This window comes from Sardina pilchardus, chromosome 1 (genome assembly GCF_963854185.1).
Source record: "Sardina pilchardus chromosome 1, fSarPil1.1, whole genome shotgun sequence".
Taxonomy (NCBI): Eukaryota; Metazoa; Chordata; class Actinopteri; order Clupeiformes; family Clupeidae; genus Sardina; species Sardina pilchardus.
Window position 1 is genome coordinate 10391521 of NC_084994.1, and position 15000 is coordinate 10406520.

Consider the following 15000-nt stretch of genomic DNA (forward strand, 5'->3'; position numbering starts at 1 on the left):
AGAGGAGAGGGAAAAGGAGGAGAGGGAAGGAAAGAGAGAGGGAACGAGAGAGAGAGAGAGAGAGAGAGAGAGAGAGAGAGAGAGAGAGAGAGAGAGAGAGAGAGAGAGAAAAGTTCACATGGTCTATCATTTAGATCTCATAAACATTAGGCTACAATAATTCCTTGTCTTGAAAAGTTGAGAAAGAGAATAAAGAGACTCAATATTATCTGTATGTGTGTGTGGGGTGGTTGGTGTGTGGTGTGTGTTAGCATTGTTCCTCTATGATCCGTCCTGTGTGTTTTCCAAGCAGCCACCCGGCGGCGGTCTTGGAACCAGTAATCCCGAGCCAATGCGCGTGCCTGTGCCTCCGACAACACACACACACACACACACACACAGACCTGTCAAAATAGGTGAGAGGTCGAAAGAGTCGCGCCGGGACGACACCGCGGGGCGTGGACGTCTGTCTGTGTGTGTGTGAGAGAGGTAGAGAGAGAGAGAGAGAGAGAGAGAGAGAGAGAGAGAAGAGAGAGAGGGAGAAGGAGAGAGAGAGAGAGAGAGTGTGTGAGAGAGCGAGAGAGAGAGAGAGAGAGAGAGAGAGAGAGAGAGAGAGAGAGAGAGAGAGAGAGAGAGAGAGAGAGAGAGAGAGCTGGCTGGGCCACGGTGATTCACGAGCGCATTACCATACCGGAGAGACAGTGCTTTCTTTCTTCGCCCCTCTCACGCGGGACTGAACAGGTGTTCCCGGAGGCCTCGCGCGCCGCCCGCCCGCACGCCCGCCCGCACGCCCGCCCGCACGCCCGCGCGCCCGCACGCACGCCCGGCCAGGTGTTGTTTGTTTCTCGAGCTGTCATGGTTTCCTGTATTTATTTATTTTTTAATTCATCCCGTCTGTTTTAGCTACACGTGTCGCTGAATGTTCCGCACTGGCAAAGCGACCTGACGCAACCATTTGGATCAAAATGGGGAGGAAAAAACAGTTTAAAAACACCAAACGTCTTTTTCCTAAGTGAAGAGTGGGCTATAAAGAAAAAGTGAATAAAATCCCAATTAAGTTCCTTTTATTTAGTTGCTTAGTAACGTGTCAAGCCCTCACGGCCCTCACTCAGACTTCCAGACTCCTTTCGATTAACTTGCATGTGCGTGATTAAACCCTGTTTTGTCAATCTAAGTGCAGGGTATACCTACAAACATGTGCAAAATAGCCACAATAACCACCTATCCACAAAGACAACTTATGTAAAAGCCCCTTTGACCCCGCTATAAGATGGGGCCAGTCCATTTAAAAGTTTTTGTTTGAAAAAAAAAAAAAAAAAAACATTTCTATTTAACTGACATTCAGTGTCACTGCATTAACATTTTAGATTTGGTTAGCAGACGTGCAGTTGCATTGTGCCATCAGCTGAAGCCTATAGCCTATTCTGGCTGAAATATTGTTAAAACGTCTACTTTAAATAAATAAATAAATAAATAAATAAATAAATAAATAAATAATAAAAAAACATCCGATTCAGTGTTCACTTTGTCTGCATTCAGTAGACTGCCAGATAAGGAGGTAATTTGGAGCTGTGTGGGAACCACCAACGTCTCGCCACCGCAGCCCCGTAGCGCTTTAGCGGAGCCTATACTGCGTCCGGGGTTCCGCTGCCAGCACCGCACCGGTGGTGATCTCGCGCTGGCTGTGAAGGCATGACGCTACCCTCGCCCGCCCCTGCCGCCCTCCTCCCGCGGCGGCCCACGCCTCTGCACCCGCCGCGGGGGGTGCAATGTTGGAACCGGGCCGAAAAGGGAGTTGGCTTCCCGTCTCTCTCTCCCTCCCTCCCTCTTCCTCTCTCTCCCTCCCTCCCGCTTCCTTTCTCTCTCTCTCTCTCTCTCCCTCCCTCTTCCTCTCCTCCGCGGGTGCCCATAAAAGGGCCTTATCGGCACTCAGCGATAATAACGTGACTCAACACGCGCTCTTCTTGGATCAATACTCTCCCGGGGACGGCTCGCGCGCACGTTTTCTGTGTGGCTGGCAGATGTTGTATTAGAGTTCGAGGACTGTTTCTCTCACCCGCGGTTCACAGTAAACACTGGCTGAGTCATATAGCTACCAAACGAAATCATAATCAAATCGAATCATGTCAAAACTCTGCCATTAAAATGTAGTGATATATAACAATGGAACAGCCTATGTGTTTGAAAGCGATTTAAAACATTGTCATTAAACGTACATATGTTGGCCTACGTGTGTACAATTGGTGTGTGTGTGTGTGTGTGGGGGGGGGGGGGGGGGGGGGGTCGCTGCCCACAAGGCTAATAAAGTTGATAAGCAACTGCTCTCTCCTGGATGCTGACGCTAACAACGGGGTATGAAGGGAAACAATATGGAACCCTGTGCCTATGAGTTGAGCTGTTTAAGTCTGATGTGAATATATAAATAAATACATTTCTCTAGCCTAGGCTACAGTGCAAAAGTTGCACGCACAGAGAGAGATAGGCTACACGGGCGTGGGAACGTCTGATGGATATAGCGAGAGAAGAGAAGACTGTGACACATATAGACAGCGAGGGAACCAAATTGTCCATTCACTCACTCTGTTTTGTAAAAAATCACCCAGACTGAGATATCCTGTGTGTGTACGTGTGTGTGTGTGTGTGTGTGTGTGTGTGTGTGTGTGTGCTCGCAACGTGCTCAGACAGACACACTGACGTCTTGCCATGTTTCCTTCCATGAGGCTGAGCGCGCGGCACATTTTTGCGTCGAGGTGGTGAAATAAAATTTACACCTCCGTGCCTGCCCGGTGGCGAAGTTGGCTCGCGTCTGCGCTCGCTCCAGGCTGTTTTCAATCCGAGAGATTCCTGGCAACAACGTCATCACGTTGTGACGTACACTGACACTGCGACCAATCACGGACATTTCCCCACTTCGCTGACGGCGTGCGTGTATAAAGGCGTGTAGCGGCAAAGACAAGATATGAGTTGTATTCTTGCCCTCGGAGTAATAAGCCCGTGTTTAAAGCGCTGTGATCACGGAATCAGTTCCTCTCTGCACTCACTGCAGTCAGTCAACGGACCTTCAGTTTGATACACCAGTCAAAAGAAAACGTGTCTGGAGAGCGCAAATCTACTTGGTACAGTAGCGTTAAACTACTTTGGAAACTTCCTACTTTTCTTCTTTTGATAGAATCAGGTGCTTCCGGTGTTTATTAGGCTACATTACGGAACTTTTACGGAGCGTTTTTTCTGACTTTTTTTTTTTTTTTAAGTTTACCTTAGAGCTGGAAAGTCCGGCTGAGTGTTTTGCTCTAGCCGGGACGGCAGCCGCTGTGCTCTCTCTCTGTGACTCTAGCTGTGTGCTCGTATAGCCTACTACTTTGTGCATTGCAATCCGTATGTCCACCAAAATGGAGCAGCCTTTTTATGATGACTCGTTTCTCTCTGCTTATGGTCACCCAGAAGCCCTGCACGACTTCAAGTTCCTCAAGCAGAACATGAACGTGACCTTCGCCGAGCCTTACCGGAGCTACAAGACACACCTGCGCGCGCCCACCACCACCGCCACCGCCACCGACTCGGACTTCTTCAATCCGGCCAACGCGGACGCGGCAGCGGCAGCGGCGGCGGCGGCGGCATCGCTCAAACTCGCCTCACCTGAGCTCGAGCGGCTGATCAACGGCAACGGCGTCATCACCACCACGCCCACACCTGGCCAGTACCTGCCCGGGTACCACCACCACCACAGCAGCGTCAGCCGGGGACTCGCCACCGAGGACCAGGAGGGCTTCGTGGACGGCTTCGTCAAAGCTCTGGACGAGATGCACAAGCTGAACCAGATGGCGCCTCCCCCGAACGTGTCCATCGGCGCGGGCGCCGGCGGAATGTCCACCTGCTCGTCGGTGGCGTCCTCGGTCTTCGCCGCGTCGCTGGCCGCCGCCGCGGACAACCCCATCTACACCACGCTCAACTCCTGCGGGCCCAACACTAACCTCACGCCAGCAGCGGCCACGCACGCCAGCTACCCAACGACCACCATCAGCTACCTGCCGCACCACCACCACCACCACCACCCGCACTACCCTCCTCATCAACAGACCTCCGCGCACATCCCCTTCCACCACCAGCACGCGCTGTCCGGCTCCGCGCTGCAGCACGGCTCGCAGCGGCTCGTGTCGCTCAAGGAGGAGCCGCAGACGGTGCCGGACCTGCTCAGCAGCGACGACGGCGGCTCGCCCCCGATGTCTCCCATCGACATGGAGGACCAGGAGCGAGTCAAGGCCGAGCGCAAGAGGCTCCGGAACCGGCTGGCGGCCACCAAGTGTCGCAAGCGCAAGCTGGAGCGCATCGCGCGCCTGGAGGACAAAGTGAAAGTGCTCAAGACGGACAACGCCGGCCTGTCCAGCGCGGCGACGCTTTTGCGCGAGCAGGTTGCGCAGCTCAAGCGCAAGGTGATGACTCACGTCAACAGCGGGTGTCAGTTGGCACTAACGCCGAAAATCAAATCGTACTGAAGAAGTGGATGTGTTTAAAAAAAAATAAAGAAAAAAGACTTTATCTGCAACGGTTATACAAAGCCACGAGCTTGACGGCACTGAATTCACGCACATGAAAACATTCCACGTCTGAAGTTGTGTTTGTAGACTCCACATGTTGAATATGTCGATAGTTTGTGTGCGTGTTTGTTTAACAAATGACTGTCAGATCAACGGTACCTCTGAAGCCCAAAGGCAAGGAAACACTCGGAACGATTGCGTTCAGCTCAATCTTTTATTTCAGTTATATTTGTTTGGTCAATATTTTTTTACATTCAGTCCTTTGAATTGTATATGTATTATGTAGCCTATCACTTGGACAATTTATTTTGTGAATGTCAAGAATAAGTTATTGTGTTTGTTGTCAGGTTGATCCCGACCCAAGTTTATGAACAAAGTGTTTTTTTTTTATTATTATTATTTGTTTTTTATTTAAGTAAAACAACTGGAAATTTAAACTTACTCTCTGTGTGATTGTATTGGGATAGTTTGGTTACAGTGTAAAGTATAAGCTATACGCTATTTATGAATAACCTATACAACATGTTCTCACTTTTGAGGCACCAAATAGTTAAAAGTACATCAACAGAAACCACTTACAGAAACGTCCCTGACGTCGCAGACGAGCCCACGTTGGGTAGTTTTTCCTGTTGACGCACGGTCCATATATGGGCAGTTTTGGGATTTTGCGTCATATGTCTGCCGGGAACTCCCGCCTACAATACCGGTTAAGAGGGGCCCGGACTGTTTTTTTTTCTCTCTCTCTCTGCGAGTCTTTGACGTTCATGAATGGGGCCGCGGCGAGGAGGGAGAAAAACAGCGCGCGGGGAGATTCCCCGCGGCTCGCAGGGACGCCACAGCTCGCACTATACGTTCCCAAAACAGTATCGGCGAAAGCGCGCTCGTTTAAAAATACACACATACGCACGGGCATTTTCCAGGTAGGCTCGAAAGTTCCAAAATAACGCTCAGCTCGAGAGGAGACAAACAACAACGGTGTGCTTCTCTGGAACGGAGACATGTTCCAATGGCCCGGACGTAAACAACAAAATGGCCAGCGAAATTTTAGCTAGAAAAAAACGACACATTTTTATCCTCACTGGTAATTTCTGAGAGTAGAAAATAGTCAAATAACGACATGTAAAGTGGCACATTGCAGGCACCGAGACAGGGATTGCCCTCTTCATCTGAACTAGGCCTACTCTTTCAAAAGAAGAACAAACAACACTTTTGTTTTAACACGTATTTAATTAGGCACGCCATTAGACATAACATCACCCATCACTCAGACTGAATTTAGAGCCTGACAGCTAATCAGTCCGTTTGTAGGCTGGTTTGCGTTAAAGACGCTAATCATCAGCCTTAACTTTACTTTTAAGACGCATCATGAACTATTTTCTTTATGGTTCACTTTATACAGCAGTTGCTCACATCGAACATGTCTAAAGTAATACCAACAAGCACAATCCTCAAAATAAATCAAAGTAGGCCTAAATTAGGCCAATGATGCCAACGATCTTTGGTCTTACCATAGTACCAGGACCAGGCCTTCCTCAAACTGTGATTACTTGTCTGAACCCATCCAACAAGCTCTCTCTCACACTCACACTCACACACACACAATCAATTCTGTGCAAATAAATGGGATTTCTTGTTACCCACAAACTGTGATTACTTGTCTGAACCTCTAGCCCCATCCAACTCTCTCTCTCTCTCTCTCTCTCTCTCTCTCTGTCTGTCTGTCTCTCTCTCTCCTCTAACACACACACACACACACACACACACACACACACACAAATATACACCTAATCAACGCTGTACACATAATTGTTCGTTACCCACATGCTGTGAGAGCAAAGATGAAACCAGAGCCGTTCTTGCACTTGAAAAGACCTAGACGTGGCCGTGGAATTCAAACCAGTCGGAGGTCTTCATGGCCCTGGAACAGCACATGTAGCCTATACTCTGTGATGGATGAAAGAGTATGTGTGTGTGTATGTATGTGTGTAATTATGCATTTATTAATATTAATATGATGATTATGATCATTATCAATAATAAAATAGGCGATGTCATTGTGATGGACATTAAGGCTTAACATTTTAAATTCCCATGATCAAATTGAACCATTGTAAATTGTTTATATGATGTCTGTCGTTCAATGTCTACAGCACCTTGAGTTGCACTTGTGCCAGTAAGCAAAAATAAAGTTGACCTTTGTCATTACAGAGGGGTTGTGACGTGTTTGTGGAACACACTGCGGAACATCCCATAATAAGGCATTCCGTCGGGTAGACAGGCTGTTATGATGTGCTGAGGGGTTTTGACTCTGGAGACTGTGTGTGCGTATGTGTGTGTGTGTGTGTGTGTGTGTGTGTGTGTGTGTGTGTGTGTGTGTGTGTGTGTGTGTGTGTGTGTGTGTGTGTGTGCGTACGCAAGTCTGTAATGTTCAAAGATGTGGTTTGAAATTAAACCACTAAGCGACCTGCCTCAAGTGTGGGTGTGTGTGTGTGTGTTTCACTGCGAGACCTGAAACCTCAGGTGCACAACCCACAGGTACACACACACACACACACACACACACACACACACACACACACACACACACACACACACACACACACTCACTCACAGGTGTTATGCTCTGGTTAGGGTTTTAGGGTAGAAAACAGAAAAGTTATGGAAACAGTACTGAGTATGAGCTACTGTATAGTTTCGCTCCAACAGCAGGCCTTATCTACACTGTCTTGTGGGAGTACGCAGCATGCAGGGGTGCAGTGGCAAACTAAGAAGTGGGTAAACTATGAATTCTGTGTGTGTGTGTGTGTGTGTGTGTGTGTGTGTGTGCGTGTGCGTGTATGTGTGTGTGTGTGCGCAGGGGTGTAGTGGTAAAATAAGAGGTGGGTAAACTATGGATTCTGTGTGTGTGTGTGTGTGTGTGTGTGTGTGTGTGTGTGTGTGCGTGTGTGTATGTGTGTGTGTGTGTGTGTGTGCGCAGGGGTGTAGTGGTAAAATAAGAGGTGGGTAAACTATGGATTCTGTGTGTGTGTGTGTGTGTGTGTGTGTGTGTGTGTGTGTGTGTGTGTGTGTGTGTGTGTGTGTGCAGGGGTGTAGTGGTAAAATAAGAGGTGGGTAAACTATGGATTCTGTGTGTGTGTGTGTGTGTGTGTGTGTGTGTGCAGGGGGGCAAAGGGGGTTTTACAGACATGGGCTGCTGTAAAAGGTTGTCAGGCAAAAATAAAATCTAGGATGTCCCAGGATCACAACCTGGGTGGCCAACCCGGTCAATAAGCTGCTGTTTGTGTGTTATCGCCCTTTTTATGCCCCATTATAAGTCTATGGATGAATATATTATGGGGTGAATAGGGTAAAAATTTTAACAAATAGATATCCCTACAAAAATTCCTCAGATGATTATTTACATTAAGGCAATACTTTTTTGTATTGCAAGTTTTTTTTTAAATATCATGTACAAGTATGTAAATGAGGCATCATACACTTAAATGTATGCAATAGCCAAATTATCAATGTTTGGCCTGTACCTTATGTAAATACAGTAAGAAACAGCCTAGGCTGAGCCTAACCTATATATTTTCTAGGATCTTACACCCTGTAGATATGATTTAATATGTGCTATGACGAGTCTCACCTTCTTCCACAACATTGGACAATGCATCTCTCTATAGTATTTGCATTGTATTGTAATGCATTGATTCTCAATGAACACCCATGTAGCTTTTGGTTAGTGTAACCCAAAATTGTCCCATGTTGACATTATTTTTTATATTCAGCATAGCCAGATCTTTCACAAAAAGTTTGTTGGGTTGATAGAGGTGCACTTTAAGCCCCCCAAGTCCAAGGCGATATAAATGTATGCACATTTTGCATATTTCATTAGATAATGGTTCATCTACATGAATGTATAAAGTATTTCAGAAAACTTGCAATACAAAAAAGTATTATCTTACAGTGAGTAATCATCTGAGGAATTTTTGTGGGAATATCTATTTGTTAAAATTTTTACCCTATTCACCCCATAATATATTCGTCCATAGACTTATAATGGGGCATAAAGAGGGTGATAAAACACAAACAGCAGCTTATTGACCGGGTTGGCCACCCAGGTTGTGATCCTGGGACACCCTAGATTTTATTTTTGTATGACAACCTTTTACAGCAGCCCATGTCTGATTTCCCTAAAATAGGGGGTTTTGCCCCCTGGGTATGTAGTGGTAAAATAATCGTGTGGGTAAACTATGAATTCTGTGATCACGGTGAGGTGAACTGCGCCATTTTTTGTTGTTGTTGTTTAAAAAAAAGGCATTGATTCAGAACATGTTTGATGAGTGCATAAACTCTCATAAGAGGTGGAAAAAACTCTATTTCTGAAATGTCATAGCCAGAGGTGGATCAACTGTGCTGCCTTGCGTTTAGCCTCCACTACATCCCTGGCTGTATATATGCGCATGCATACGAGTTGTGTCCTGTCTGCACGGTTCAAATGGCTGCTGCTGCAGTGCTGCTGAGACTCTGTAATTTCCCCTCAGGCGCGGAATAAAAGTATCTCCAATCTAATCTAATCCGATCCAGTCGAAACTGACGCGGTGACGGAGTGGCTGAGTGGGTGTGTCGAACCAGTTCAACAAGCCTGAGTCGTGAGTTACGTGCTTGGCTTGGCTGCCTACTGAATCGCTTCTTCGCACCCGACATGGAATATCCAGGCCGGAGCTCCATCTTGTGGCTAGACGTGTAAACTACATGCTGGGAGACAGGGGAAGGGGTAGGGAGCAAGAAGGCGATGTTGGGCCTTTACTTTCTTGTTCACCCTTTGAGGAGTGAGAGTTTTGTTTGATGTTTTGGGACATTCATTATGGAATTACACTGTAGGGCTCATTACAGAAAACAAAACCAACTTGTTCTCCCTATCATCTTTTTCAAAAAAGGAACAATCCTATTTTCCTGTTACTGAAGCAATAGTTTTGAAATGGCTAAATTCATATTTAAAGATAAGACAAAGTAAAGCAGTCTGTACTAAGTAAATTAAATTAGGATAGTGGGAAGTTTCTGAGTCAATATTATATCATCAAATAGCCTGGCAAGTAGCCTGGCTAGCGCCTACCACTTCTCAAATGAGACGTGGTCTGGCAACCAGACGGTCATTTTCTCGTATTTGAAAAAATGCCCAGATCCGTTCATTGGGCGCCACGGATGTCTATCAAATGCGCATAGCTCATCCAACACGGTCTCACACCCAACTCGTCGAACGAGGATGCATGTCGAGCCCCCTGGCATCAATATCGGAAGCCGAAGGTGCCCCCCCGCCCCGCGCGTTCATATGCAACGCCAAGGGCTGTCATAGACATCAATGTAAATCCTTTGGCGTCAAATGTAGACACAAGGAGGCAACGGAAAATTCTCCCCTGTTCTGTGATTGGTCACCAACATCAGGCGAAAATGTAGATGTTAGTTTCCAGACTGCCTTAGCAGAGAGAATGAAATCACCACGCAAGGCAGGCAGGATGGGAACACCCAGGCTACCTGGCAAGCCAAACTATACAGAAATGTATAGTCTGGAGTCGGACCATTCACAGAGCTGAAGCCTGTGGGTGGGATGAACCGGTGTCTTTCAAACTACTCCGCACGTAATAGGCCAGCACTTGTGACCAATCGTAGCCGGTCGGCAAAACGGCAAATACACCCTTCTTTAAAACGAATGACTTGAGTGTTTCTTTCTGCTCAACCTTCAAAGAAAAGCCCAAGTCTAACTCTTCCAATGCCGATTCAAACGAGCGCGCTTCGTTAGCCTCATCCATCTTTCGTTGTTCTCTCTCTGGCGTCAATATCGGAAGCCGAAGGTGAGCTAAGGCGGGCTCAAGGACTCCGTACACAGATAGAGCGTTCTGATTGGACAGGCTGACTTGGTGCCGAACGCAAGCTTGGCCTTAACGGTGCAACCCTAGACCATCCCGCTAAGCAAAACATATTTTTTGCCGCTAGGGTGTGTCTAGATTTCTAGGCTAATTATCAAATGGAACCTTCCATTGACTACATTCTAAAATCCCTGTTTGTCTTATTCAGTTATTCATGATGCAACTGTGGGCAGCTAATTCTCTTTCTGGGTCCAATGGCTTTTAGACTCACTTGTTTTTCTGCATCCCCCCCATACCCCCCCCCCCCCCCCCCCCCCCCGCTATTCACAGTAGTCTTTAAGGAAATTGTCACCTTACTCACTTCTTGCCTCAACCTAATAAAATCTTATTTTTCACAGAAGCCTGGATGTTACCATTGATTGTATCATCTGGCTGTTAAAGTTCCTTTTATCCTCACTACAACAAAGGCGATGGTGACAAAGTGTGCAAGTTGCGAAACCTGCTTGACTGAGCTAGTAAAGGTCTTTTGACGAAAAAGCTGTTGGCCTGTGACGTCGGACTTAACAACCAAATTAGGAGTCGGATCACATGGTTCTTTCAGTGAGCACTGTCCCATTCTAGAGTGCCAGGCTGGAGAACTGTGTGTGTGTGTGTGTGTGTGTGTGTGTGTGTGTGTGTGTGTGTGTTTGCGTACACTGTCCAGCCGTACTCTGATACACTGCTCACTGGGCAAGGCTGACACCCTGCAGGAGGCTCTGAGTAGACTAACATAACCGAGGAGCCTTAATGCACCTCAATATTTTACAGGCACCCCAATATTTTACAGCTTCATGTACCCCAATATTTGATAGCTTGCTGTACGTCGCTTGTAAATGTGAATGTGAGTACAGCACTGCCCTTAAATGTTACATAGAGCATAATATCAACATTATCTTAGTGTTAATACCAACATTATAATAGTGTTAGTATCAACATTATTGTAGTGGCAGTGGAGGAAACGTAATAAACAGGGGTCAGTGGAAGTGGTCTTCTGTCCAGTTAAGTTTCAGGGACTGACTTGCCATCCAGTGTTGTCCAGCTCAATTAAAAAAAAACAATCTAGCAGTTCAATTATATTTCTGATGAATACCAAATAATTGATCTCATGTGAAAGTTCTTCTTATATAAAATCTGTTCAGAGATGCTGTAGTAGGCTAGGCCTAGCCTACTACAATGACCAAGAATAATATGAGTAACATCTCAATTAACGGAGGCACAAAAATATTGTTTTCTGTTGCCAACCATACCGACGAATGATGATAGAGAAAAGGTTCCACTCTCTCTCACACACCCACAGGCGCACACAGGTGTGCGCGACTCAGAATGTTCCAAACTTTTTAACGTCTCCCTTTTCTGGGGAGTCCGTTACTGCCTATTCTCATTTTAAGTCATAGTAGGCCTACAATAATTACACTCATCATATCCCATAACATCGTATACCATCAAGGTAATTGAAACGCTAACATTACAGTAGCCTACAGTAGGCCTAACCGTAACAGCAGTTATCCTAGCATGCTAGCACCATTCAATCTAATTGCTGCTATGCAATGCTAATCACTTGCTATCAGATATTAAAATGACTCACCGGAGTTCATAGAAGTAGATTGAAGAACGTGAAAAGATGAATGATGAAGTAGAAGTAGTAAAGCGATTTAAGAAGTATTGAAAAATGGAAAAACGTCATGGAGTAAAAGGTTTTGATTCAGATATAATTAGTCCATTCATTCAAATAGCTCTATCAATATCAAAAAGTGAAAACGACAGGAAAATAAACGAACGAACTCTAGCTGCTAGTATCCAAGCAACAAGCCTGTCAAAATAAACGTATTACTTCCTGTTGACTAGGAAACATATGATATATAATACTTATGATCTTATTTCCTCCTGTATATTTCTATTTAATTATTTTATTTTTATTGAATTATTTTATTCATTAATATACATGTACCCAGGGCTCTAAATTAACTTTTTCCATCACCAGCCAACTTGGCTAGTAGATCTTTTTTCTTACTAGCCAATCAGAAATTCAACTAGCCATTTTTTTTTCCTGACCAAAATTAGACATGCCCATAACATTACCACTCACACACCCCGAACCTCCCAACCACCGCCACATTCTTTTTTTTTTTCGTTCTCCACAAACCATTAAATATTGACCTATTAACATATAGAATTATTGAAATGATAATAATGAGAAAGTTATTTTGTTGTTGAAAATACATTTGTTAAGAAATATGGTTAATATGATGCTGTTTAATTCATTTATAAATGGTGCACTGTCACTTTAAGAGTCTTACTGTCTCCACTCAGTGCCTGCTACTATGCCTGCACTCTGACAGTTTACCTTTCAGTAGTGTAGGCCTGTCCTACTGTTGTCTTTGCGTTTTTCTTTTACGTTTCTTATAAAAGGAGATGTCAGTTATCACAATGACAAGCCAGCTGGTGCTCTCTCTCCCTTTCATGCGCATTCAAACACGTTCCCAATTACGTTATGAGTAACGTTATTAGTAGCCTAACATAACGCAAATTAGATTTGCTGCAGAGAGTTCAAAGAGTAGCCTATCATCTCTATGTAACATGCTGTTTTGATATTGACATTGTAAATGTAAACGTTCTCTAAGAAGAGTGTAAAGCATTACTTTATGTTAACCACAACATCGTTGCTGGGAAAAAATAGCGAACAGACAATGATAACCTAGTGCGTGCGTGGCCGGACGGATTTATGATAAACTAATGCATGCTCGGCGGCCCGCATTGAAGTGCATCGGGGGCCGTAGTTTGGACATTCCTGATGGCAGTCCCGCAGCCCACAGGTGCAAAACTGAAAGTTTGTTGCGGCCCTCGGTGGGGTGCCGACGGCATCGTTATGCGTTCTAATCAGGACACAATTTTCTTCTTTCACTCACCACCAGCCAAAGTGGCTAGTAAGGTTTTTTTTATACCCGCCAAAATGAATTTGGCGGGTGTTAATTTAGAGCCCTGCATGTACCTATTTATTCTAAATGTAACATTGGCAACACCTGCTCCAAATGTAACGAGTTACGTTGAGCTGCATTCTGTATATGAAAGGTGCTATACAAAAAAAATGTATTGTTATTGATGATAATAATAATAATGGCCATAGCAAAACGCTTGGTTGGTAGCAGCTACCAGAACCATTTACTATCGACATTAACCCATTAATAATTATTTATTAGTAGGCTACTCTTGTTAGGTTTCAGGCAGGTTATTCAACTTATTTGTAAACAACTATTTTTACCTACCTTTAATATACTGTAAGTTGCATTGGTGAAAAGCACTGCACAAAACGTAATTCATAGTTTTCATATCAACAAATCAACATTGTGCGTCAACATTACTGCAGTAGCAACAACCGAGTATTATTACCCAGGGGTCCCAAACGTTGTTTATTGACATAGGAAAAAAACAAAAACATTTGATGACTTTTCCTAGGCTGGAAAATGGAACTTTTCTGGGTTATTAAAAACACGTCAGCCAAATGTAATGAACACAATAAAAACACTTGGCTTGTGCACCTCGCCATGCACACCAAAATCATGAAGCGTAAGATCCAAGGCTACATTCTGGGGCGCCCAGACGACAACACCAAAAGTAGGTCAACAACAACCCAATGATGCACCCCATATTTAATTAGCAATGTCTTTTTGCTTCTCTTTACGGCAGGAAGACGGAAGGATGGAAGAAAAATACAGCGCAAGCGTTTAGTTCAACACCATTATGGGTTTATTTGTCTAGAACACACTGCAAACACGTAGTCCTGGATGTTCAGACGCCACAACATTTGCAAGGAGGTACAAAATACTTTTTTGACTTGGTTTTTCTTTTTTAAAACGTTCCTACTCAGTCAGTCAGCCAGAGAACAAGTGAGAAAGAAAGAAATAAAGAAAGAAAGAAGGAAAGAGACAAAAAGAGATAGACACACACACACGATCAGTTCAGTGCACTGGACTATGGCGTTCAGCTTAAGGCTACTTTTCAAGGAATACCAGAAAGAGAACTACGGAGAGGAAAACAGAAGAGAAGAGTAGAGAAGACTGGAGAGGAGAGGAGGGTCACAGCTCCGCGTCAGCAAGAGAGCGAACGCCGGGCGGTACTTGATTAGCCAATCAGGGGCGACCGCTCAGCCGCTAGACGACTGGCCGCCTGCCCTCTCCCGTCGCCTCTCCCTTCCTACGAGTCTACGACGAGTGCTTTGAGAACCTGGGAAGCGTTTGTGCGTGGATGCGTGGATGCGTGCTGTGTGTGTGTGTCTGTGTGTGAGGTTTGTAGTTAGCACACGTTTCAGTGTTTAGTACTGCCTTTCAGGGAATGCATGTATGTTCGTGTGTGTGTGTGTGTGTGTGTGTATGTGTGTGTATGTTCGTGTGTGTGTGTGTGTGTGATAAGTGCTTCTGGGGTCCAGGCCAGCGGCTGCACTGGGCGGTGTTTACTGCTTGGAGAAGAACTCCTTGCTCTTGGCCACGTCTGGGATGATGGTGTCACTGCCGGGCTTCCAACCGGCTGGGCACACTGAGGACAGAGAGGGGAGGCGTTAAAGCACACACACACACACAGTATCACCATCACACTGAGGGAGG

At 45.4% G+C, this 15000-nt stretch overlaps 2 protein-coding genes and 1 pseudogene across 3 annotated transcripts in view; 2 read left to right on the forward strand and 1 right to left on the reverse strand.

Moving 5' to 3' along the window:
• The window catches only part of LOC134076331 (zinc finger protein 850-like), a 769162-nt pseudogene that overhangs the window by 543899 nt on the left and 210263 nt on the right, over positions 1-15000 (forward strand).
• Positions 2953-6719, forward strand: LOC134094966 (transcription factor JunB-like). Of its 2 annotated transcripts, XM_062548479.1 has the most exons (2): positions 2953-3095; positions 3421-6719. In XM_062548479.1, the coding sequence occupies exon 2, from the start codon at positions 3456-3458 to the stop codon at positions 4470-4472; it is 1017 nt and encodes a 338-aa protein (XP_062404463.1). In that variant the 5' UTR covers positions 2953-3095; positions 3421-3455; the 3' UTR covers positions 4473-6719. The 2 variants fall into 2 exon arrangements, with proteins under 2 accessions (XP_062404463.1, XP_062404451.1); XM_062548467.1 differs by having other exon boundaries at positions 2953-6719.
• Positions 14124-15000, reverse strand: part of LOC134096566 (peroxiredoxin-1-like) — a 7883-nt gene continuing 7006 nt past the window's right edge. The window contains 1 exon segment of the mRNA XM_062550081.1: positions 14124-14932. Coding sequence (XP_062406065.1) covers positions 14850-14932 — 83 coding nt within the window. The 3' untranslated portion in view covers positions 14124-14849.

Coding starts and splice junctions, on each gene's coding strand:
- LOC134094966 (XM_062548467.1), top strand. CDS start 3,357: ATGTCCACCAAAATGGAGCAGCCTTTTTATGATGACTCGTTTCTCTCT.